A 24,209-nucleotide genomic window follows, 5' to 3' on the forward strand; every position below is an offset into this window, starting at 1 on the left:
AGGGGAAAGGAAACATATTCATGATATAAGTTTATATATGTCCATATTTGTTTTTGTATATATTAATACTCTTGATTTCTATAATTTGAATGTAGCAACTATATCTTGTTTGATCTCTCTCAGGTCTTTAGCTTTAGCCCAATTCACAGTATATAAACCAATGATCATGAAAAAGAACCTAGCAAGATGAAGTCAAACACAATATCTAAATTTTCTAAATTTTAACAAATAGAAGATCAAGATGAGAGAGAGAGTGAGAGAGAGAGAGAGAGAGAGAGGTACCTTTGATAATAGATATCAACAACAAACATGTAGTGATAATTAATTAGTTTTTTTTTTATCACAAATACTATACTAATTGGTTTTAAGAGAGATCAAAAGAGAAAATGTATAAATATAAAGATTATGTAGGGGAAGTGAAAAAGGTATATACAATACATAAGTATGGAGGGAAGGTTGGGGAAGAGGAAGAGACTTTGTATGTTTTGGTAATTGAAAAATATATTTATAACTAGTAAATTGCATAGATAATGTGATGACATGCGCGCGCGCGCGCGCACACACACACACACACACACACACACACACACACACATACAGATATATATATATATATATATTCTTATAAAAAAAACTCATCAAATCCAATGTGGTAATATAATAGTAAGTCTAAATAAAGGACTTTTGGGCTACCATATAAGTTTATGAAAAATTTGAGACTTTCCATATTTTTAGTTACATAAATAAATAGTATCCCAGGAAAAAAAAAAATATCAATGTTGAGCTGCTCCTCAAGTAGTGCCTGAGATCAGGGGTGGAGCTAGGATTTTTTGTTTTGTGGGGGGGGGGGGGGGCAAATTTTGGTACTAATATAGGAGTCATGAGTCAAGATAAATCATCACATACATGCGTACATACGCATATATAAACAATTATATTTTGATACTAGAGTTGGTCATAATTTATAAAATATAGTGTATATAAAATTAACAACTTTTGCATATGTATCTTTACATGATAATTTTTAAGGGAACATATCATCTTTTAAGCTCTAATGAGAATATAAAAATTGTCAGTTTGATATTAAAAATGTAAAAAAACGAATTTATAAAAACAAAAACTACATTGTTTCTATAATTACTAGATCGATTGACAAATTCTATTGGTTTTTATGAGCATCATTGGACTAACTCAAACATTTGGGGGGCCTAATTCTATTCTTGTAGCTAAATATTTAAAGTTTTTAGTACATACACATAATATAATAGTATTTTTAAAAATTTGGGTGGGGGGGGGGGGAGGGGGGGAAGCACCTGAGATCGAGCTATTAATATTGTTCTTGAAAATGGTATCGATCACTTTAGGATCATCCTCGCCAAACCGATCACTTCCTACGTTTCCTTCATTGTGTCAAACATTGATGACAAAGTTACAAAATTCTAAAGTAAATTATACTTTGCCAAACCGATCTCTAATAGTTCTAGGAATAAATCATAAAAAAATCACTCCTAATTCTCCAATCTTTCATTTTGTTAAATTCATAATATTTTTACTTTTAAAAATCATTCTATTTTTTCAATGTTTTGACGTGGATTTTATTACGTAGATGTGGTTTTTAAAATAACAATTAAAATATTTTATTATTATTTTAGTAGCCACGTAGGCATAAAGTGTGCCAACTGTGTAATGCATTAGACACATAAACAATTTCTGTTAGTAAGTTAACGGTAGGGACCAAATTGACTTCAGGTTGAAAATAATAAGGACCAAATTGGTTGTTACCAAAATATAAGGACCAAATTAACTGTAACCTCAAAATGTAAGAATCAAAATAGTGTTTTCGCCAAAAATTTAAATAATTGGATTTTAAATCAAAGAGAGAAAATTGAATGTTTTGATGGGAAGAAAAACCGTTTGTTTGATAAGAAGAGAGAGAGAGAGAGAGAGAGAGAGAGAGAGAAGGATTGATTGTTGAATTGAAAGCAATTTGGATTCAATGGGAAAGTCATTAATAGTATAAACATTAGCCGTTTATTTGATGGGAAGATGATGAGTTGAGAGGAAGAAAATGGGATTGATAAAAGAGAATGTGTGAAGTGAAAACCCAAAAGAAAAAAGGAAAAAAAAAATGTGACATAGTGATGATGTGGCTTAAATGAAGCGTGCGTAGTAACAATAAAGCTATGCTTCAACTTTTAAATATATATATAGATTGATTGATTGATTTGAAGAGAAGATAGCATTTTATTTTTACAATAAAGAGTGCATTCAAATTATAGCAAATGGTGCTTCATAATGCTAAGCTAGGCTTTTCTTCAACTGCTAATAACAGTAGCAAATATCTGGTGCATCTAATTTAGTTCCTCAATCTTCCATATAAAATTCATTGTTTTACGTGGACAGCTTGCCATCAAATCCTACCTACACGGACAAAACTCTTTGAAATAGGCATTATTTCCACCTATTAGTGTGGGATGTGTTCAGGGGATCCAGAAATTGAGCATCATTTACTGTGAAGCTGCACTTTTGGGAGATTGGTATGGCCATTACTTGATGGATTGAGAGATATGCAACTTGGAGAAGATTTATTATTAGCTTACATTTAATCAATCTATTAGCCGTATCAGCACTTTTCATATGTTAGATGACAACAACTACATTGAAACGTATTAAAAAAGAGTAGGAACTAATTGACATAAAATATTTGCAGATGACCTAAATGGAACTGTCAAAAGTGCATTTAAATTTAAAATTAAATGTGTTACATAATAATTTTAAAAAATAAACTTTTCTAAAGATATTTTTATAATATCTTTTCTACCAAATTATTGTTTAATCACTTAACAAACGACATATCAATCGGTATGAAACGGGCATTGCAGTTTTGTGCTGAAGCTGTGGCTTTCGCTCTGTGGAGATGGGAGACCTCTGTTCCGGGCTGATACCTTTGTTTTTCCCAAATATATATCTAAGAGTGCTAATGACTGGATTGAGGATATTCAACCTATAGCACTAGTTTTTAACCAATTCAAGTTTTGTCATTGCCTCAAGTCTTGTAATCAAGGGGCTGTTGGCTATTGTCCCATGGAAAGGTTGAGAGTTTAGATGGGGAAGAAGATTCTGGGAATTCTAGGTGGATTGCTTTGTTAAAGTTGTATGGAAATATGGATTACTAGACAACTACTTTTAAACTTAAACGGATATCTGATTGATGTGGAAGAAAGGCTTAGATGACATCTTGATCACAAATAGTTTATGCATCAGATACAACAACCACCGATCAAACACAAATTTAGTTGTCACAATGCACATAAATCATTCATACATGCATTTCATTTGGGAACATAAAAAAAAAAAAAAAAAACTATTAAGCGATTGAATACTTACGTTTATCTGCAAAGGTGGCATATTTCATAGGGTCACATGTTCCTGAAAACATTGAGACACAAGTTTACCAGGCACTTGGAAGTGGCAGTACTCTTCTTTATGTTTCATCAGCAACAAATAAGGCAATAGCATATTAGAGCAAGCTCATTGTTAACACTAAGGAAAAAAAAAAAAAAAAGTCAAACTGCAATGCATGTATGTGTCCTATTCTGTTGAAGCTTCTCTTGCAGCCTTAGACTTCTCTTCTGCATCTTCGTTGGCCAGTTCTTCCAGGCGTGCCTATAAAAGGGGAATAGTATACCGAAAACATCAAAATCATGGACGGATAAGAAGGTAACTATATGAAAAACCTTTAAAAAAAAAAAACAGCACAGAGAATCTAACACAAACCAGCATGAACGACTTCAGCAGGGGCACCATAATTAATCGGTGGTCATAAGCAGCTATCGTAACAATTTTCGTCCCTGTCTGCTCCATAGCAATAGTAGTCGTCCTGATTATAGCATCAAGTTTGTAAAGCTGCAACAACAAATATACCAGGATTCCATCATCTAATGGAATATAGTAGTTCATCAAGCAACATCTTTAATATCACACACCACGCTACACATAAGAGACATTTGAGTTTCACATTAAACAACTTAGACAATTTGACATGTTCATACTTTGGCTATAACATACCTTTGAAATTATCTTATGAATCTGCTTCTTGATCGCTAATTTTATTTTACTGTCCACACGAGTTTCTTCAAAAATATTCCATATGATATCTGACTCGAAATTGTCACCATTTGTCCTCTCAATCTGTCTTCGCTGCTCTGACAAGAGATACTCGTAACTCACTGGTGTGTACCCAGAATCTTCTCTTCTCTTCTCTTCTTTAACACATATACTCTCCAAATTCTGCAATACATTAAGTTCTCTCAAATACTGTGCCTTTTTCTCACAAATGTTCTGTATCCGTTCAAATTCAGCCTCATAGATCTTGAAAAACTCTTTCCCCTGACTAATACTAGCTTCTCTCAAACTTATCCACAGCTTTAATTGCTCTCCAATATCAGTACTTCCCTTTAATAACCAATTCACAAAAGTGTCATTACATTCATCATCGTTTAATTCGATTTCCGCATCAGCACTAGAAGCAACAGCAGCTCCATCATTCGTCACAACAAGCTCTCCACGCAACATTCTCTTGTCAAAAACTACACAAGAGAAGTCCTCATTAAAAACAATCTTCTCATGATAAGCATCACAAAGCTCACCTCTAACCACATCCTTATTAACACTCTTGTAGAGCCTCTGTAACCCGCAAGTATTATCGAGATCATCCAAGAACTCGAGCACACAATAAAGCTCTGAGATGTCAAGGAGGCACACTGAGAGCGGCGTTTGGTTCATGTAATGTTCCTTAAGCAGCTGTACCGGGATTCGCTTCTTCAGCATTTGCATAATCAAGAACATATACCCCCGAAAATGATTCGAAACAAAACATCTAATCTTCAAGAACACATGTAAGCTTGCTCGAATTTTATCAATGACCGCGCCACGCCAGCTATTTTGGCAATAAGGCCAATCTTTCTGGTTCATGAACAGTTCAGACTCGTGTAGGCCCTCATCTCCATGCTTATTTCTTGACAAATCTTCCATCATTTTCTTCGCAGCAACCACGTCCACGGGTTTCCAATCTCTTGATTCAGTGGTGTTGACTAAATCAATTACAATTTCAGGCTCGAGCAATCGTAACTCATAGGACAAAGTCCTTAAATGCTCACGCTTCATGTGCTCTGCGAACCATTCCGTGTTGAAAATCCTCACGTTGCAAAGACAACACGTCGAAAACTTCCAATTCTGTGAGATCTTCACATACTCCACGGCCTGCATCACCTCCTCCGCCACAGCCACAGCCTCCGGTGATGCATTCTTCGCAAAATGCAGTTTCAGGTCTTCTATCCGAATCCTCAACAAATCCTTCTTTAGCTCCATACTCATCGTGTTGTTCCAATAAGCCTTGACTCGTGTCTCCATCGTTTCTTTCTTGGGGTTCTTGAGCTTTCTTGAGCCCATTTCGAAGTTCTTCCTCGCCACAATAGCACTCTGTTCGATCTCGTCCTTTCTGTCTTGTAGTTCTTGAATCTCATTCTTCATATTTTCCATGTATTGAGCGTCTATGATATGCCTGCTATGCATTTTGAAGAGTCTGAGTATAGTTCTGAGTTTTTCAATTTGAGACTCTCTGGTCCGCTCTTCGTTTTCCAAGAAACCTTCCATGAGGACGGGGTCTTCCATGGCTAAAGCGGCATCACATGCTTCGATCACGGGTTCAAACCCGGCGTTGGCGCTGTCGTAATCAGCTAAGTCGAAGAGTGCATTGGCATGGTATGACCGGAAGTAGAGGGAGTCGGGGCATAATTCCACGGCTCGCTTGGATGATTCAACAGAAATCTTGATATGTTTGAGCGTTTCGGCGAGGCTGAGGTGAGCGTAGGAAGAGTTGTTTCTGACTGAAAGGACGATTTTCATGTGACAGAAGCAGAGGAAGCCGTGAGCGACAGCGGAGTTTGGGTGGCGGAGAAGCATGTCCTCGGCAAGATTCAACGCTTCACTGTGGTTCCCTTTTTGGAATTCATTCATGGCGTGGGTTACTTCATCCTTGATGGTATTTGGAAGTTGAGGTTGAGGATGAGAGGTAGAAGCTTGGGTTGCATTGTGTTTCTTGCTGCTCATTTTTGGAGGGAAATGGAGAATGGAGAAACAGTAGTTTGAATAAAATATTGCTTTTTGTGAAAAAAGCTGAAATGGGTGAACCCAATGTGTGTGTCTATATATATATATTTGAAAGAAAAACAGAGGCCTGAAATGCCCAATTGGCGAAAAAACTATATAGGGATTAACCAATCACAAAAAAGAAAAAAAAAGGGGCCTTATGCCCTCACATTTCTCCCATTATTTATTGGGTTTTAACACTTTATAAGGAGATATTAGGCAAAGCACGATGCCTATATTTTGATTTAATTTTTCATTTTGATCTTCAACTTCTTGTTATTTTGATCTTTATCGTCATGTTACTTACATGAAAAACTTTCTACATGGCTAATAGACTAATAGATTGCATGGCTAATTTAAATTAAAAATTTTTTTTTTTCGCAAGTGAGATGAAGATATAAAGTATAAACCAAAGAGTCTACATTTATAGTTGCATAAAGTAGAAACTACCTCAACACTTAAAATCAATTTTGTCATCCATAGGAGCATGAGGATGGAAGACACCGAGTGGACGAACAAACTCCTCAAAATCAATGACCCCATTTTTCTTGTCATCAAAATAATCAAATACCTAGGTAAGAAAGGCTAGCCATTGAAAGAATTAACTGAATCACAAATCATATCAGCAACACAACCCATCAATTTAATCAAGTCAGGAAAATCAAGAATATAAGTCAAAGCAAAATTACTATGTCCAGAAAAAGATTCTCGCCTGCTGGCATTCTAAACAGTGCCAATTGGAATGACAAGCAAACAGAAGGATTATAAATTTAGAATCTGGTTACTTCTAGGACAGTGGTTCTAAAACTGCAACAAAACTCATTCATTTGAGCCAACGCAAGATGCATAGTGCACAGATGAGTAATTAATCTTTGAATGAAAGTAAGGTGCAAACAAATAAATTTCTTATTCATATATTATAGAATTGCCTCAAAGGGTGTCTTAGTTAATCTCTCACATATGTGAATACTCTGTCCTATCCCCAAATAGGCTAATAATTACCACAGATCGCATGTAAATACAAAGAAAATCAATCTCAAAAGAGTAATGCAATGCATCATAAATTCTGATCCTTACTAATATGGCTCAATAGATATATTTTCATTTTAGCAAGATTGGTCATGACAAACAATAGGATTACCCTCCTAATAGTGATAAGAAGGATTGTATGCACTCTCAATAAACTAGAGAAGATAGAGAAGAAAAGAAAACATACTTCATCATCATATATATTAATAAGCTCAATGTATGTAAAATGGTTACAAAACCAAAAAATACATGAATAGTAAGATAAGCCTATACTATACATCAAAATCCTCACTACATCCCTCAAAACTACCTACCTCTCCCCCTATCAACTAGGTCTAACTACTCTCAAAACTGTTTCCCCTTTTTGTCACGATGGACAAAGAATTAAGCATGGTGAGGTAATCACCTCATCAGCATTAGAAGAGCTAGAAGCATCATCATCATCATCACCACTAGCTGAAGGAGCATCCAAAGACTCATGCTCTAGAGAATGTGCAAACCCACCAATTCGAGACTAAGGGCTAGCTATGCGTCCAATCCTAGTGTTCATCTGACTCATATTATCAAAAAGAAGGTTAAGACGATCACCATGAGCAGCCTGAGTATCTCGAATCTCTCCAAGATCATCACGAACGAGCTGGAGCTGATCAAGGATGGCAGCTAAGGTAGCCTCAACTCCAGAAGAGGAAGAAGAAGATGAAGCAGATGAAGACGGACAGTGAGCATAGACAGCATCCTCTGTGGCACAAAACTCTGCCTCCTCCCGTTGAGCAGGCGTAGCATCATCTTGAGGTCGCTTGGACTTAGCAACTATCCGTGAAGAACTCCTAGCCATAGATTCCTTTCCAATAGCACCCATAAGAACGAAGTGTGAAGAGGAAGGAATAGAAACATTTTCCTGCTGCTCCTCGCTACTTCCAGTTACCTGTGATAAGTGAATGTATATTTTTGGGACATTAGTTTGCAACTTTGCATAATCAATTCTCTTTGTTTTGTTGGAACTGGGAACACCATGCAAATCTTATATCTTTCTTTCTATTTCAAAAAGGTATGTGTTTTCTCAGCCTTAATTACACCTAATCTCAGCTGCTTTACTATCTCTAGTTCTTAATTTATTAGTCATATCCAATTTTTCCATTCCAAAATTTAAAGAAAAAAATATTAAATTTTGTAACATTGTTGTGCAACTGCAGAGTTTATATGCAATTAAATAGCTGCTGTGATAATCTATTTCAGGAAGTGCTTGTGTTTAATGTCTGTTGTATGTCATAAGTATTAGATTGCTCCATTTATTACTCTCTCAAAGTAAAGATATTTAATTACTACTATTCTTGTAAACTTGATCAACATTTTCCTAACTTTTCTTCTTCTGAAATACCCATTTCATCAACACTGTCTTACAGTTTTGTTTCACCTTTTAAAACTCTAGCGCCTAAATATCTCAAGTCTTATGCATCCAATTCAAGTATATTTCTCCAATTTCTGCCATCCTATGTTAATATTTAACATGCTACATGCTCTTATTTTCACACTTTTAGTTCCTGCCCCTTCTCCATTTTTTCAGATGAATTTATACGTGCGTAGCTTTAGACAAGTGTAACTACCATAAAAAAGAAAATGAACAATAACCAGTATAAAAGACCTTTAATTCCTTTGGCTTTCTTTTATCCTTTTTCTTCTTTTTTACCTTCGATTTTCTCTGTCCTTGTCTTGCATCACCACCTTCTTTGTTAGTGTTCTTCTTGTCATCAGGATCAAGTTCTGATAACGAAGCTTCTCTTGCAGCCTTAGACTTCTCTTCTGCATCTTCATTGGCCAGTTCTTCCAGGCGTGCCTATAAAAGGGGAATAGTATACCGAAACATCAAATCATAGATGGGTAAGAAGGTAACTATATGAAAAACCTTTGAAAAAAAAACAGCACAGAGAAACTAACACAAACCCGCATGAATGATTTCAGCAGGGGCACCATAATTAATCGGTGGTCATCAGCAGCTATCATAACAATTTTCTCCCGTGTCTGCTCCATAGCAATAGTAGTCGTCCTCATTATAGCATCAAATTTGTAAAGCTGCAACAACAAACATACCAAGATTCAATCATCCTATGGAATATAGCAGTTCATTAAGCAACGGCTTCAATGTCACACACCACAATACACATAGAGACACTGAATTTCACATTAAACAACTTGCACAGTTTGACATGTTCATAATTTGGCTATAACATACCCTTATAACTATCTCATAAATCAGCTTCTTGATCCCTAATTTTATTTTGTTGTCCTCATGATTTCCTCTCAATATAATCCATATGACAGCCAACTCGAAAATATCAGCATTTGTCCTCTCAATCTGTCTCTGCCGCTCTGACAAGAGATACTCATAACTCACTGGTTTGTACCCAGAATCTTCTCTTCTCTTATCTTCTTCAACACATATACTGTCCAGATTCTCACATACATTAAGGTCTCTCAAATACTGTACTTTTATCTCACAAATGTTCTGCATCCGTTCCAATTCAGCCTCATAAATCTTGAAAAACTCTTTCCCCTGACTAATACTAGTTTCTCCCAAACTTGTCCACTGCATTAATTGCTCCCCAATATTAGTACTTCCCTCGAATAACCAATCCACAAAAGCGTCTTTACATTCATTATCGTTTAATTCGATTTCTTCATCAGCAGCAGAAGTAACAGTAGCTCCATCATTCGTCACAACAAGTTCTCCACGCAACATTCTCTTGTCAAAAACTACACAAGAGAAGTCCTCATTAAAAACAATCTTCTCAAGATTAGCATCACGAGGCTCACCTCTAACCACATCCTTATCAACACTCTTGTAGATCCTCTGTAACCCGCAAGTATTATAGAGTTCATCCAAGAACTCAAACACAAAGCTAAGCTCTGAGGTGTCAAGGAGGCACACCGAGAGCAGCGTCTGGTCCATACGATGTTCCTTAAGCAGCTGTTCGGGAATTTGCTTCTCCAGCATTTGCATAACCAAGTACATAAACACCCGAAAATGATTCCAAGCAAAACATCTAATCTTCAAGAACACATGTAACCTTGCTTGAATTTTATCAATGACCGCACTACGCCTGCTATTTTTGCAAAAAGGCCAATCTTTCTGGTTCACGAAAAGTTTAGACTCGTGTAGGCCCTCGTCTCCATGCTTATTTCTTGACAAATATTCCATCATTTTCTTCGCGGCAACCGTGTCCACGGGTTTCCATACTCTTGATTCAAAGGTCTCGACTAAATCAACTACAATTTCAGGCTCGACCAATATCCGTAACTCATTGGATAAAGTCCTTAAATGCACATGCTTCATGTGCTCTGCGAACCCTTCCATGTCGAGAATCCTCTCGCCGCAACAACAACACGTCGAAAACTTCCAATTCTTTGAGACCTTCACATACTCCACGGCCTGCACCACCTCCTCCGCCGGTGATTTATTCTTCGCAAAATGCAGTTTCAGGTCTTCGATCCGAATCCTCAACAAATCCTTCTTTAGCTCCGTACTCATCGTGTTGTTCCAATAATCCTTGACTCGTGTCTCCACCGTGTCTTTCTTGGGGTTCTTGAGCTTTCTTTCGTCTTCCGGCGACCCCATTTCGAAGTTCTTTCTCGCCATAATAGCACTCTCTTCGATCTCGTCCTTTCTGTCTAGCACTTCTTGAATATCATTCTTTATATTTTTCATGTATGTAGTGTCTATGGTAGACTTGCTAATTAGTTTGAAGACTCCGAGTATAGTTCTGAGTTCTTGAATTTGAGACTCTCTGGCCCGCTCTTCAATTTTGAAGATGGTACCTTCCATGAGGATGGGGTCTTCGATGGCTAATGCGGCATCACATGCTTCGATCACAGGTTCAAACCTGGCATTGGCGCTGTCGTAATCAGCTAAGTCGAAGAGTGCATTGACATGGTACGACCGGAAGTAGAGGGAGTTGGGGCATAACTCCACGGCTCGCTTGGATGAGTTGACAGAAATCTTGACATGTTCGAGCGTTTCGGCGAGGCTGAGGTGAGCGTCCGAAGAGTTGTTTCTGACTGAAAGGACGATTTTCATGTGACAGAAGCCGAGGAAGCCGTGAGCGACAGCGGAGTTTGGGTGGCGGAAAAGGATGTCCTTGGCAAGATTCAAGGCTTCACTGTGGTTCCCTTTTTGGAATTCATTCAGGGCGTGGATTACTTCATCGTCGATGGTATTTGGAGGTTGAGGTTGAGGATGAGAGGGAGAAGCTTGGGTTGCATTGTGTTTCTTGCTGCTCATTTTTGGAGGGAAATGGAGAATGGAGAAACAGTAGTTTGAATGGAAATATTGCTTTTGTGAAGAAAGCTGAAATGGGTGAACCCAATGTATATATATGAAAAGAAAAACATAGGCCTGAAAAGCCCAATTGGGGAAAAAAGACTATATAGGGATTAAGTGATTAACCAATCAAAAAAAAAAAAAAAAAAAAAAGGCCTTATGCCCTCACATTTCTCTCATTATTTATTGGGTTTTAACTCTTTATAAGGAGATATTAGGCAAAAACACGATCCTTATATTTTGATTTAATTTTTCATTTTGATCTTCAAGTATTTACAGCTTTTGTTTTAGTTTTTATATACTTAAAACTTCTTGTCATTTTGATCCTTGTCGTCATGTTAAGTTCTACGTGGCTAATAGACTAATAGATTGCACGACTAGTTTAAATTTAAAAAAAATTTTTTTTCGCAAGTAAGATGAAGATATAAAGTATAAACCAAAATGAAAACAAATTTAAAAATATAAAAACTAAAATAAAAATTGAGTAAACTTGATGACCAAATTGAAAATAAAGCCAAAATTTTAAAACCATAATGGTGTTTATAAGGAAATATTATTATTCCTTTTTTCTTTTTAATAGAAAGGTTATGATCAATTTTATTGAAAGAAGAAGAAATTGCATTATAGGAATTATATCATCACCCAGAATAGAAGAGAATTATAAAGATAAATCTTCCAACTGCACAAGTGAAATATTCGTCTTAGTAACACAAAGATTGCCTCAACTACTTTTGAAAAAAACATTGATTTCTTTTTATTAGTAATTATTCTTGGTTTTAGATACTATTTAAGATTAATTTATTTAGTTTTTTTTTTTGTTGTTGACAAAATGGTTAGCAGTGGTTAGATTGTAAAAATGATTATGCCAATTTTTCCATAGTTTTAAAAATAGGAGCGAACAGGCTGGTTCAACTGGAAACTAGATCCTAATTTGATCCAATAAAAAGCTCCATAACGGGTCAAAATTTGGTAAAACCTAGGACCTTTTTCAGTTCTTTGACCACATTTTGATTTTTAAAACCATGTGTTTTTTTTATATATTTTTTTTCAATGATATCTTAGCCCATTTTATTGTTCTTCTCTATATATGATAACCAGTCAAGGACACACACAATGTGTGGATAATGTTGTAAACTGTTCTATGAGAAGGTTATGTAGAATGTATAAGATATGTTAAAGTAATAATATTAAGTAACACCTTTTTCCCAATTCAAAAAAAATAAATTCAGTCAAAATTTCAGTTAGAATTACTTAATATATTTGTTGCCTTTGCTAATAAATTACATTATCAATGCAATTTTCCAAATAACATAATGTATCTTCAGCTTTGCAAATTACAAGTGACTTCAATAAAATAAAAAAGAAGCACTAACTCACTTAAAGTTAAATAGGGGAAGCACGGTTTGTCATGGAGCAAAAACAGAAGAAAGAATGCGTAGGACTTTAGAAGCACTAATTGCATATCAACATATGTTGCTTGTGATTCTCTTTCAATGTTTTAGAGCATTAAGCTCCACCACTAGCAATTTATCTTTACAAAAACAAAATATCTAAACCCTAGACGTTTGCCTCTAGGACTATGATCTAAATCAAGAGAGTTAATTTTTAACCATTTAAATAAGATTAGTATAGTTCAAGTAATGCACTTTTGCTGTGATTATTATAAACATCACATTCTAGATTCTACTCATAGATGAAAATACCCATGCAAACCTTGCAGAAAATGTCAATTGTTCAAGATGAAAATAAAACATGAAAAATCCTAAATATACAAATAGAAGCCCTTGCATAAATCTTGTATTCTAAAAGAAAGCTGTTGAACCCAGACCATTTTAGAGTACATAGCTATCCAGATTTAGTCCGCATGAATCAAAACTCCTAACGCCTGTATATCCAAAAACAAAAAGCATATGTTTACATATAAAAGGAATATAAGCAGAGCATATGTACCAGATAAGCTTTGTCTAAAAGTCTTCAATTACCCTCTAACAAATTCTGAGTGTAGCACTACTTTATTATTTGAAACATTTTCACTAGACCAAATATTACAGCAGAATCGGCTGGCACAATGACAAAACAATATCTTTAGTTGTAACATTTCTTTGAAGAATTTGTGGGGAATTGAGAAGCCAAAGAGGTGGCAAAAAGAAGAGAGAGAGAGAGAGAGAGATAATTAAGTTATTTAGAAAATCAAAGAATATAATTTGCCAAAATTGAAAAAACCAAAGATGCATGACCTCACAAATTGTAAAACCACAAAATTTTCATATGGCTAATTACAATTATATATATATATATATATATATATATATATATATATATATTATTCCATCTCAATATTCAAATAGTTGCACAAAAACCATAACCATCAACAAATATGATAAATTCAAAGTAAGATTACTGTGTCGATGGAAAAAAGTAATAAAAAAAATGACAAAAAAAAGAAAAGAAAAAGTTTCAACCATGGTTGGAGTTTCCATTAAGTTTGATCAATATTAACTGCATTGCAAGAAGTTAGGGGAATCCTTTTGTAAATCTCTAAGTTCCTTCAAGATTAATACTTCAACCGAAAAATCGGTTAAAATTTCCATGACCTACAAATTCACATTTTATGGTACAACTTAAGAGATCCAAACTTAAATAAGTAGATCTTTGTGTCCAAAAAAGTGATTAATTGATTTGAAGAAAGGAATAGAAACCAATTTAATGAAGCAACCCTACTCAAGTTCCAACTTCCAACCCAACCAATCCTTAATCAACATTAAAATGAAATCAATTAAGTCTTAAGAAAAGTTACACACACACAATTGAAACTTAATGACTTACATCAAGCTAAGCACTCAACTCTGAAGAGAAGAAAATAGTTTTTTTGGGGCTTTGATTTGTGGAGAGAGATCAAACTCAGATAATTATCACAGCTATAGCAAATACGAGAAAACAGCCTAAAGTTAATGACTTTCATGAAGCAAAGCAAACTTTTACATATGTGGTTGTATATGGAATGCAACAACATTATGACAAAAGCAATTTGCAAATGAAACTAATAAAGTAATTTACATATTACTGCATAATATGTCCCAGGGAGTGCAAGATTTCTGCCACTATCTACTAAAGAAGGCCATATTGAACCTCTCCCTAAGAATATGAGCCAACATTTAGAAGTAACCCCAAATCAATCAATATCTATATCATATACTATATATAATAGCAGAAGTTGAGAGAAAATTGGTTCCTACATTTAAGGAGGTATTGACAAATAGGAAAAAAGGCCCCTTAAAATGCTGTCACGTTTAACTTAAAAAAGTGATACATTATGTTGATTTACAAGTTTAGTACTATTTGACTGCTTTTTTGGTATATAAAAAAAAAAAGTTAAAATAAAATATAAAAAAACGTTGCAACTAAAAGACCCTAGCAATCTCTTCTCATCATATTCCACTTAACATTTTCTCCCTCTAGAAAAAAAACCCCTAGCGATACTGCGATACAGAGAAAAGGAAGGAGAACAAAAAACCTAGCGAACTCATCTTATCAGCCTCTGCTTAACATTTTCTTTCTCCAAAAAAAAAAAAAAAACCCAGCAAGACTATGATACAGAGAAAGGGAGGAGAAAATAAAAAAAGTTTGCGATCCAGTGGAGATTCGTACGGCGATCAAACGTCCCAGAGGTATTGAGATACGGAGATAGAGATTGGCCGTTAGGGCCGCCGCCCATATGTTCTGCTTTTAATTTTAGAAAGTGGGGTTTTTTATTGGGAGATCCATTTGGGCTTTATTTATGACTAGCTAAATTCCCGCACGATGTGCGGTGCAACTTATTATTAGTTTTCTTTAATATTTCAATAAGCTTGCCAAGAATCTTGTAGATTAATTGATTGACACCTCAATTTCCAATAGAGACATTCATGATTCATATCTCCAAACTATTGATGACTAAAAAATTTTTTGAATAAATTTCACTGTAAAAATTGTAATCGTTAGTTATTTTATAGACAAAATAGAAATCACACTATATATATATATGTGTGTGTGTGTGTGTGTGTGTGTGTTCACAAATTGAAAATTGCATGATATAATGATTAATATAGATAAACATGTTTCATGCCTACAAAAAAAATGCATATATCCTTCAATTATTGTTTCTCATATAAATTGTAGAAAAATTATATTAAAACACACACATATATTACATGTGACTGAAAGGAGTTAAGAAATTTAAAGGACTAAGATTTATTTTAGTGAATTCCCAAATATTTAATTTTTTTATGGCTCTTGTGCCAATTGTTGTCAAAGCAACTAATAATGAGTAAGAATGTAATATTCTAAATTTATTATTATTATTCCAACTAAAAATTATCTCTTATATAGAATTTATAAAAATAATCATATAAATTCATTTGATATAAATAATTAATGATATAAGCATTTACTCTATTGGCTAATTTAATGAACTAATACTTTGATATAAATGCAAACTTTGTTGATTTAGAACCCTACATAAAGAGAACTTCAAGGAACACTCCACATGACACAACCTCATACGCTCTAACATGAGGTCTCTGCTTATATATATATATATATATATATATATATATATATATATATATATATATATATATTGATTCGGGTATTTTGGTTTGGTTGGTTATGATTTAGGTTTTTTGGTTAGGAGTAGTTTTGTTTAATTTATGTAAATAGATGGGTTAGATTTGGTTTAATCTCTTACCCTATTGTTTTCTTTAGGTTTGTTGTCAATTTAGGGATTTGAGATACGGAGATAGAGATTGGCGCAACTCCGTCACCAACATAATTGGAACTAAACACAGACCGGCGAAAGGTACGTATCAATTCTCTGTTCAAATTTGAATTGAAATTTGGGTGTTCATTCTCTTTCTTTAGATGCTTTGTTGTGAATTAATTCTTACAGCATGGACAAGAATGGCAGAACCCTAGAATAATGAGAGGTGATTATTGAAAAACCAGACCGACCTCTTCATTTAATATTCTATATTTAGGTTATGGTTTTATAATTGTTGGAGGATTTTTGTTTTATTTTATTTATACCATATTTTTCATTAAATTTTCGGTTTTGTCATAGGATATTGAGTATCCTAAGATTTATATCAACATGGAATTCAACTGATGTAATATTTGTGATTCCAATTTTGAACTTAGTTGTAATTTTAACCTAATGTTTTTTGCTTAATTGTAGTTATGGTTAGGGGTTTTTTAGGTAGATCTTGCTTAATTGAAGAAAATTGGAGTGCAAAATGTTATTAGACAAATAACAACTGACTGGCATGAACAAGGAAAGCTGAAGTGTAACATTTATTGTTACTATGCTCTAGTTGAGCCACATCAGCGTTCATGTTATTATCTTTTTTATTTCCAATTTTTCAATAATTTTTTTAACATTTATTTATTTTTAATATTTACACTTCTCCAACCTTTCTCCGTCCCTTACCTTTTCATCTCCCCACTATCCTCTACATTAATATCATTCTTCCTCTTTCCCTTCATTTTCCTTTATTTTTGTCTCTTCTTATTCACACACTTTTACTATAAATTTGTCACTATCTCTTCCATTCTATGCACAGTTTTCCCTCATAAAAAAGGTTGTTCTCTCTCTCTCTCTCTCTCTCTCTCTCTCTCTCTCTCGGTTGATTTTTTATTTTTCTTGCATCTCTGCTTTAGGTTGATAATTTTTTATATTCTTTCAAACCCTACTTTGGGTTGATGCAATTTTGTTTTGTTTTTAAAATTTTTGTTGTTGTTGTTGTTGTTGTTTTTTTTTTCTCTCTCTTTGATTGTTAAATGTTATCTTATTACGTTATAAAGAATTAAATTATAGCACATAAAAATTTAATATTATTCTATTACATAGCATGATTCGGATAATTTGGTATTCATTTTATTACATAGCATGATTTTTTATAGTGCTTAATTTAGATGTTAAACTATGAGACTTTACTAATTTTTGTTTATTTTTTAATCCTTTGTGGTGGACAAAGTACTCTTAATAGTTGTATTAGAAGTACTCTATAATGCCATTTATTTAGAAAAAAGTAAAGGTTAGCCAAACGAAAATAATCGGATGGGTGACAAATTTTAGCTGTTGCAATTTTATTTTAATTGTTATTATTATTTTATAACAATGCATATATAGAAATTTAATTCTTAGATTTTACTAATAATTTTTTATTGGATAATATGTGTTTGGGTGGACGAAATTACAATTTATGCAAAGAAAATAACCTTAATAGATTATCAACAACAAATTGTTTTCCTAATTGATCCAATTAATCATTGTTAAGTTTATTAATTTTTTTAGTTACGTTTTTCGGTGTTTTGGATTGTAGGCAGAAAAAAATAAGGATTGAAAAAGTTTTTTTAAAACTAAAAGAATAATTTTCAAATTTTATATTCTTTTTAATGATTCACAAAATGCTTAAAAATAACTTTTATTAAAAAATGAAAATTTTCTTTAACTTGCCTTTTGAATTTCTGAGAAAAATTGTATTGTTTTCATTTTTGTACGACAAAATTTATATTTATGATTTTTCCTATATTACATTAATATTTATGATTGTTTCTATACTAAATAAAAATATAATTACGAAATATATTACTCTTTATTAAATTAGTTTAAATTGTTTTTAATAAAACCACCATAAAAATAATTATCACCCACAACGCTCGGGTTCACGACTAGTATATATAAAAGTAGAGACCTTATATAGGAAAATATGAGGTTCTGCCAAGTGGCACATTGTATTGCATTCTTGTCATTTAGGCTTCCACATCATCTACATTTAGCATTTATGTCAAACTATTAAGTAATGACAAATGCATTTATTTCAAGGCAAAAATTTTCTGGGAAAAGGCAAAAATTTGTACACATTTATATATATAACTTATTGCTTTGAATATATATAGATGGATTTTAAAAGTCATGGGGAAAGTAGGAATTAAGAAAAATTTTCAATTTTTCTGCATAAGACTAACTGCAATGCTGAATTGCAAGAGTCGGATTTAATGAATTAGGTCAATATTATTTGTCTCCACATTTGTTCAATATAAATCCCCATTTTCATTGGACTTAAAAATTAAATTTCCATAATTTTTCTCACAGTATCTTTGGTTTTCTTTATGTGAGGTATGTTAATTTTCAAAATATTATGTTCGTCTTAAATATAATGTTTAGATTTTATGTATACGTTTTTACTTATGTAGCATTGTAATGTATTTAGGCTTATTTTTTCATATTGTGTGCCAATTTATTTTTTTGGTTTTCCGTATGATGCATATACTTGGTAAGGATTTGTTTTTGACTGCTTTTAGTTCAATTAAAATTTGGATATTAAATTATGATATTATTGCATCACTATGACATTATTTTTTATGTTGTTTTATCATGAAATTTTAAATTTTTTTTTAACTAATTGATAAATAAAGCATAAATCATACAAGAAAAACTCCTAGAAACCATCAGGTTAATTTGTAGGTGACAATGTGAACTGTGATCTGGTGACATTTATTGGTTGCATGAATTAGAGAAATCCCCCCCCTAATGTATTTAGTTTAAATTTAATTTTAGTATAAACTTCATAGATTAACTGTGACTAACAATAATAGTATTCATAAAATCAATGTGAAAGTATGAGGTTCTGCCAAATGGCGCATTCTATGCAAAGAAAGTTGAAATATTCTCAAGATAAAGAACAAATTAAATATTGACTTTCTGTTTCATTTGGTTCAATGTTTTAAAACTTTTCTAATTAAAAAATAAATATTCTTTATATCCTTTGATTCAATGTTTCAAGACTTTTCATTTGTTATACATACACACAAACCTCTGTACATTTTAATTTACCATTTTCACCTCTTGCACTTCTACCTCTTTATATATACCTACCCATAGTCCTTCATGTTATCCAATGTCAAATACAAACAGACCAAAAATGATGTTACCTTCAATCTTTCGACGACACCTATCTAGCTCTAACATTGTTGTTTCATCTTATCTTAACTCGTATGAGTTGGTTACAACCAAGGAAGGGCAGCTTGCATTTTATATTGAGTGACAACGGCAATTACTATTTTGATGTTAAGGTTGGATGTTGTGGATTTGTGGGTTTTGTAAATGATGTGATTGATTGTGAGTGTTTACGATATGTATTTGTTTTTAGAATTAAGGAGAAAAAGAAAGACACATTTTATATCAACTTTTATTCTATAATACTCCTGCAGAGTTTTTATTTTTATTTATTATTTCTCATTACTTCTGATGATGTGCTAAAATCCTCAGTGTGTTGTAGGCTCCAAAGCACTCCAATGGGTACTTGTGAAATAAGAACAAATGGACCAAACAGAAGGCACTAGTGTAGTACCGACCAAGAACCCTCTGAATGTCAAGTTAGTGAATGAGAAATCTCTAAGAACTCTATAGTGAGAGAGCTAAGGATTTTCTGTGTACCTGAGAAGAGTGGAGGTCTAGTGCTTATATAGTGGTGAGTGGTAAATTGAAATCCCTCTAAAGTAGGGATCTTTCCTTGCTGAGAGGGCTTGGCACGTAGGATTTCCAAGATTTTAGGGTACCTTTCCATACGAGAGTGATATGGGTAAGTAACGGGTTTGTCTTGTGTGTCACACAAGATGTTTCCATGTATAAATATTCGTAGGGACCAACCCAAACCATGTTGGACCCATCGGCCTCTTTACTCCGTCGGCCCCTTTACTCCGTCGGCCACGAATTCTCTGTTGGCTTACGGAAGCGCCTGCCAAGTTGTCATGGTAGGGTTGTTGCTCTAGCTGTCGTCACCCTAGGTCTTTTCGTCTGCTTCCATAGAGCTGACGGAACCGTAAGCACTGCCGACTTCCTTTCGTGACATGTCTGGGGATGCTAGTTTTTGTCGAAAATACCCCTATCAACTTCAATTGAGTAATTATAATAGATATGTGTGTACAATTATAATTGTTGCTTTTTATAATGAACCCATTACAAATAAAGTTTTATAATAATTATGCTATAATATTTATACAACATAATATTTATACAACATTCTTTAAAATCATTTTACATAAAACATTACAACATTATCCGAGCATCGCAAGGATAACTTACTAGTACTCATAAATTGCAACACACAATGAAAATAAATTGTCTGGTATATATTTTATGAACAAAGTTTCTCTCCAAACTAGTTTGGAGAGAAACCCTACAAACTCATCATATATCTTTATATTGAGTGTGAATTTTGAAAATCTAACCGTTAGATTGCATGTTCTTATTACTTTCTTAATGCTTACAAAATTTCAAGAAGATCAAAGATCAATTGCTATGTCATCAAATAAATGTTATAATTTCAAGTTTTTGTGATTTAAAGTTGTATATAAAAAATAAGTTAATTGATCAAATAGTAAATATTATCCAATTTGAACGAAATTTAATACGCATGTTAAGAATATAAGGAACATGATATTCAACAGTTAGATTCTCAAAATTCACACCCAAAAAATAAATATATGAGAAGTTTAAAGAGTTTCTCTTCAAACTAGTTTGGAGAGAAACTTTGTTCATATTTTATTCTTTAGACTGCCATGGAAAAATAAAAGTGGTCCACTTAAATTGCTGTAGAAAACTCATACATTAGTAGTAATAGCTAAAATCAATTATATTTTTTTGGTTACAATTAAATTCTATCTCCTAGTTCAATTCAAGAGCAAGGTACTAATGCTAAAATCAAGTTCGCTTACTACATATGATCTTCCTATCACAATAAAGTGGCTAAAAGAAAAACAAACAAAATAATGGTAATAGTACAAATCAAAAGTAAAATATTTTTTGGTATACAAAAAACCCTTACGGGGACAATAGCAAAGCATACTTATTAGGAGGAGCAAAGGCAATACAAACCCACCAAGGAAGCTTCGACTGAGAACTAGTTTCTACAAATAATCAAACATTCAGTGATGTTGGAAACTTTGGGCTTGGGTTGGAAGATGTTGGTTTTGTTCGAATTTTGAGAAGGGGGAGACATGAAGAGGAGAGAAATGAGAAATTATTCTGTTTTCAAAGAAAGGAAGAGGAAGAAAGTGGATGAAATAGCAAAAGCAGATAAAAATTGACAAAATTATTAATGAGTGACAAGTATTGGATTTGCAGAATAGGAAGAGGTGAAAACTGAAAAGTGATGGATTTGTGTAATTGAGGGAGGCAGCTAAAGACATGAAGAGGAGAGATATGGAGGGATTAAACTCTTCAAAGGAAGTGCCACTTGATAGAACCTCATGCTCTCTCTTATGAGGTCTCTGCTTTTATATATATATATTATAAATTCAAATTACTCTTATAGGCTTGACAAATCAGGGATTGAAAAGAGTTCCATACATGCTTCCTGTTGAATACACACAAAATATTGAAGGGAGTAAAATAAGAGGACTTTGGAAGATTTTAATTGCAACTCTTGATTTTAATGCAATGGTGCAGACTGCAGAGGAATGCTGCCCTCATTCATTAAATCTGAAAATCGAAGTTGGATATGGATTAAGAGTGTGGAAAAGGGCAAGAAAGGGGGGAAATGTTTATATTTTTAAATATTTTTTTGTGAAATATGGCAATTTGATGGTTACATAAACTTGTAACATGCTTATTACATTTGTTCTCTTATATATGTATTTGTATATCTTGATATTGCCAATTTGTTGATTTTGACTAATTTTATTCATATTATGTTCTTCAGATGGTATGTTGGTGCTTTTTGTGGAAGACCAAAAAAAAGGATGTCACATGAACTTATGCAATGCCTGCCTAAAGGAAATTCGTGTTTGGAGTTGCGGTTGGAGGGTTGAAAGCAATTTTCATGTGTTATTGCCCCTTGCGGAGGTGCTTTGCAAGGTGCTGAGCGAGAAGCATCCCATTTTGACCACATCTCTGGAGAAGCAGCAAATATTGCTAGTCTTAATGGTTGAGACCCCAATTTCACCTTTATCCTTTTTCATTCAATCCCAAACATTTACCTATATATAATACCCTGTTCTTTCACCGTCCCTCATTTTTCCTATCGCCAACATCCTTTTTGTGTGTGCACTATTACTGATCCCACCTGTTCATTTCTGGATTTCAATGCCATAGAATGAAAAACTCCTTTGCAAGAATATGTCAAACATTTTGAAGATTTGATTTCCTAGCTTGTTAGTGGAATATGTATTATTTCTGAATCCAATGTGATACTGGAGTTGATCATAAACATGAGTTGTTATTTTGTTCTAAAGTTAGTTCTGGTTCAAGAAGGGAAAAGAGCACCGGTAGCAATAGTATTGAGCCAAAAAGACAACAATGGTGATACCAGCTAGTGGTGTTGTAAGTTGGGAGTTATCAAATATCAAGTGGTATTGAGAAGGTCAGACCATTTGAGTGTGGTTTTGATGATGAGAGGTTTGCATGGGTGATTGGGTTATTCAAGCCTGGCCTTGATGTTTGCTTTTGTTGGACTTGGGTTTTGCGAATCTTGGCCTTAGCAAGGGGATTGAGAAGGTTTAGTTGAGGGGCTAATTTAGAAGAAAAGAGATGGGCTTCAGTGGTTACCATTGGCGGAAGAACATTCCTAAATGTTGTTTGTTTTATAAGTGGTTCACTCTTTAAAACTAATCGATTCAATTTAGAATAAATAAATTATACAAATTCATGGTCTATTTACATTTGTTTTTCAATTGGAAAAAATTTTATCCTGTGAGAATAGGAGATTACAATAATGCTAATATCACACATTTTGCCATAACTATCCTACGTGACAGATTGTGATTAGTTATCTGTCAGTATCACATAAATACCCCATTGTTTATCTACCATTTTCAACTTGTAACGTAAGATTATTGTGGCATGTGTGATAATTTGAGAGATTATGCTAAATTGTCAATAAGTTGAACTAGAAGAGAATATTATTAGAGATGACAAGAGGACAAGATAAAATTGGACCATCCACCCCTAAAGAGGAGTGATTTTGTCTCAAACATGTCATGTCTTGCTGGTTGGGGCAACCTTTCTTGTCCTATCCTCACCCCGAAAGACCAAGATCTAGCAAGACAGGAAAAAAATCTCTAACTGCTCTGCATTTGCTTTTATGTCAAAAAATCTCTTTCCAAAACAACAACTTCCATTTCTTTGCTGCCGTCACATATTCCTCCATGTCCATCACTGTGTGGACGACGTTAGATGAGAGGGAGAAGGACAGTAGGGAGCATCTAATCTGCTCATTTTGGAGGGAAGTATGGATGATAGAGAAAAATAGTGTTTTGAATTGAAGAATATTATCGACTAGTGATTTGCCTCTTAACTATGAACATATTTAGGTGAATAAATGAAAATGAAGAATGAGAGTTCCATAATGCTGAGCTAGGCTCTTCTTCAACTGCCAATAACGGTAGCAAATATCTGGGGCATCTAATTTAGTCCCTCAAATGTTCCACATAAAATTCAGTGTTTTACTTGGACAGCTTGCCATCAAATCCCACCTACAAGAACAAAACTCTTTGAAATAGGCATTATTTCCACCTATTAGTGTGGGATGTGTTCAGGGGATCCAGAAATTGAGCATCAATTACTGTGAAGCTGCACTTTTGAGAGATTGGTGTGGCCATTACTTCATGGATTGAGAGATATGCAACTTGGAGAAGATTTATTATTAACTTACATTTAATTAATCTATTAGCTGTC

General features: G+C 33.7%; 2 protein-coding genes across 2 annotated transcripts; both read right to left on the minus strand.

The window, feature by feature from the left end:
- Nucleotides 1-3,591: 3,591 nt before the first annotated feature.
- LOC142634722 (uncharacterized) lies at nucleotides 3,592-6,111 on the minus strand. The gene is made up of 3 exons (XM_075808992.1): nucleotides 4,069-6,111; nucleotides 3,778-3,906; nucleotides 3,592-3,666 (listed from the first exon to the last, which is right to left on the minus strand). The coding sequence occupies exons 1-3, from the start codon at nucleotides 6,109-6,111 to the stop codon at nucleotides 3,592-3,594; spliced, it is 2,247 nt and encodes a 748-aa protein (XP_075665107.1).
- Nucleotides 6,112-6,601: 490 nt separating this feature from the next.
- LOC142634723 (uncharacterized) lies at nucleotides 6,602-10,999 on the minus strand. Its single transcript, XM_075808993.1, has 6 exons — nucleotides 9,410-10,999; nucleotides 9,121-9,249; nucleotides 8,867-9,013; nucleotides 7,768-8,104; nucleotides 7,586-7,662; nucleotides 6,602-6,721 (listed from the first exon to the last, which is right to left on the minus strand). The coding sequence occupies exons 1-6, from the start codon at nucleotides 10,997-10,999 to the stop codon at nucleotides 6,602-6,604; spliced, it is 2,400 nt and encodes a 799-aa protein (XP_075665108.1).
- Nucleotides 11,000-24,209: the final 13,210 nt, after the last annotated feature.

This window comes from Castanea sativa, chromosome 5, assembly GCF_040712315.1.
Source record: "Castanea sativa cultivar Marrone di Chiusa Pesio chromosome 5, ASM4071231v1".
Lineage (NCBI taxonomy): Eukaryota > Viridiplantae > Streptophyta > Magnoliopsida > Fagales > Fagaceae > Castanea > Castanea sativa.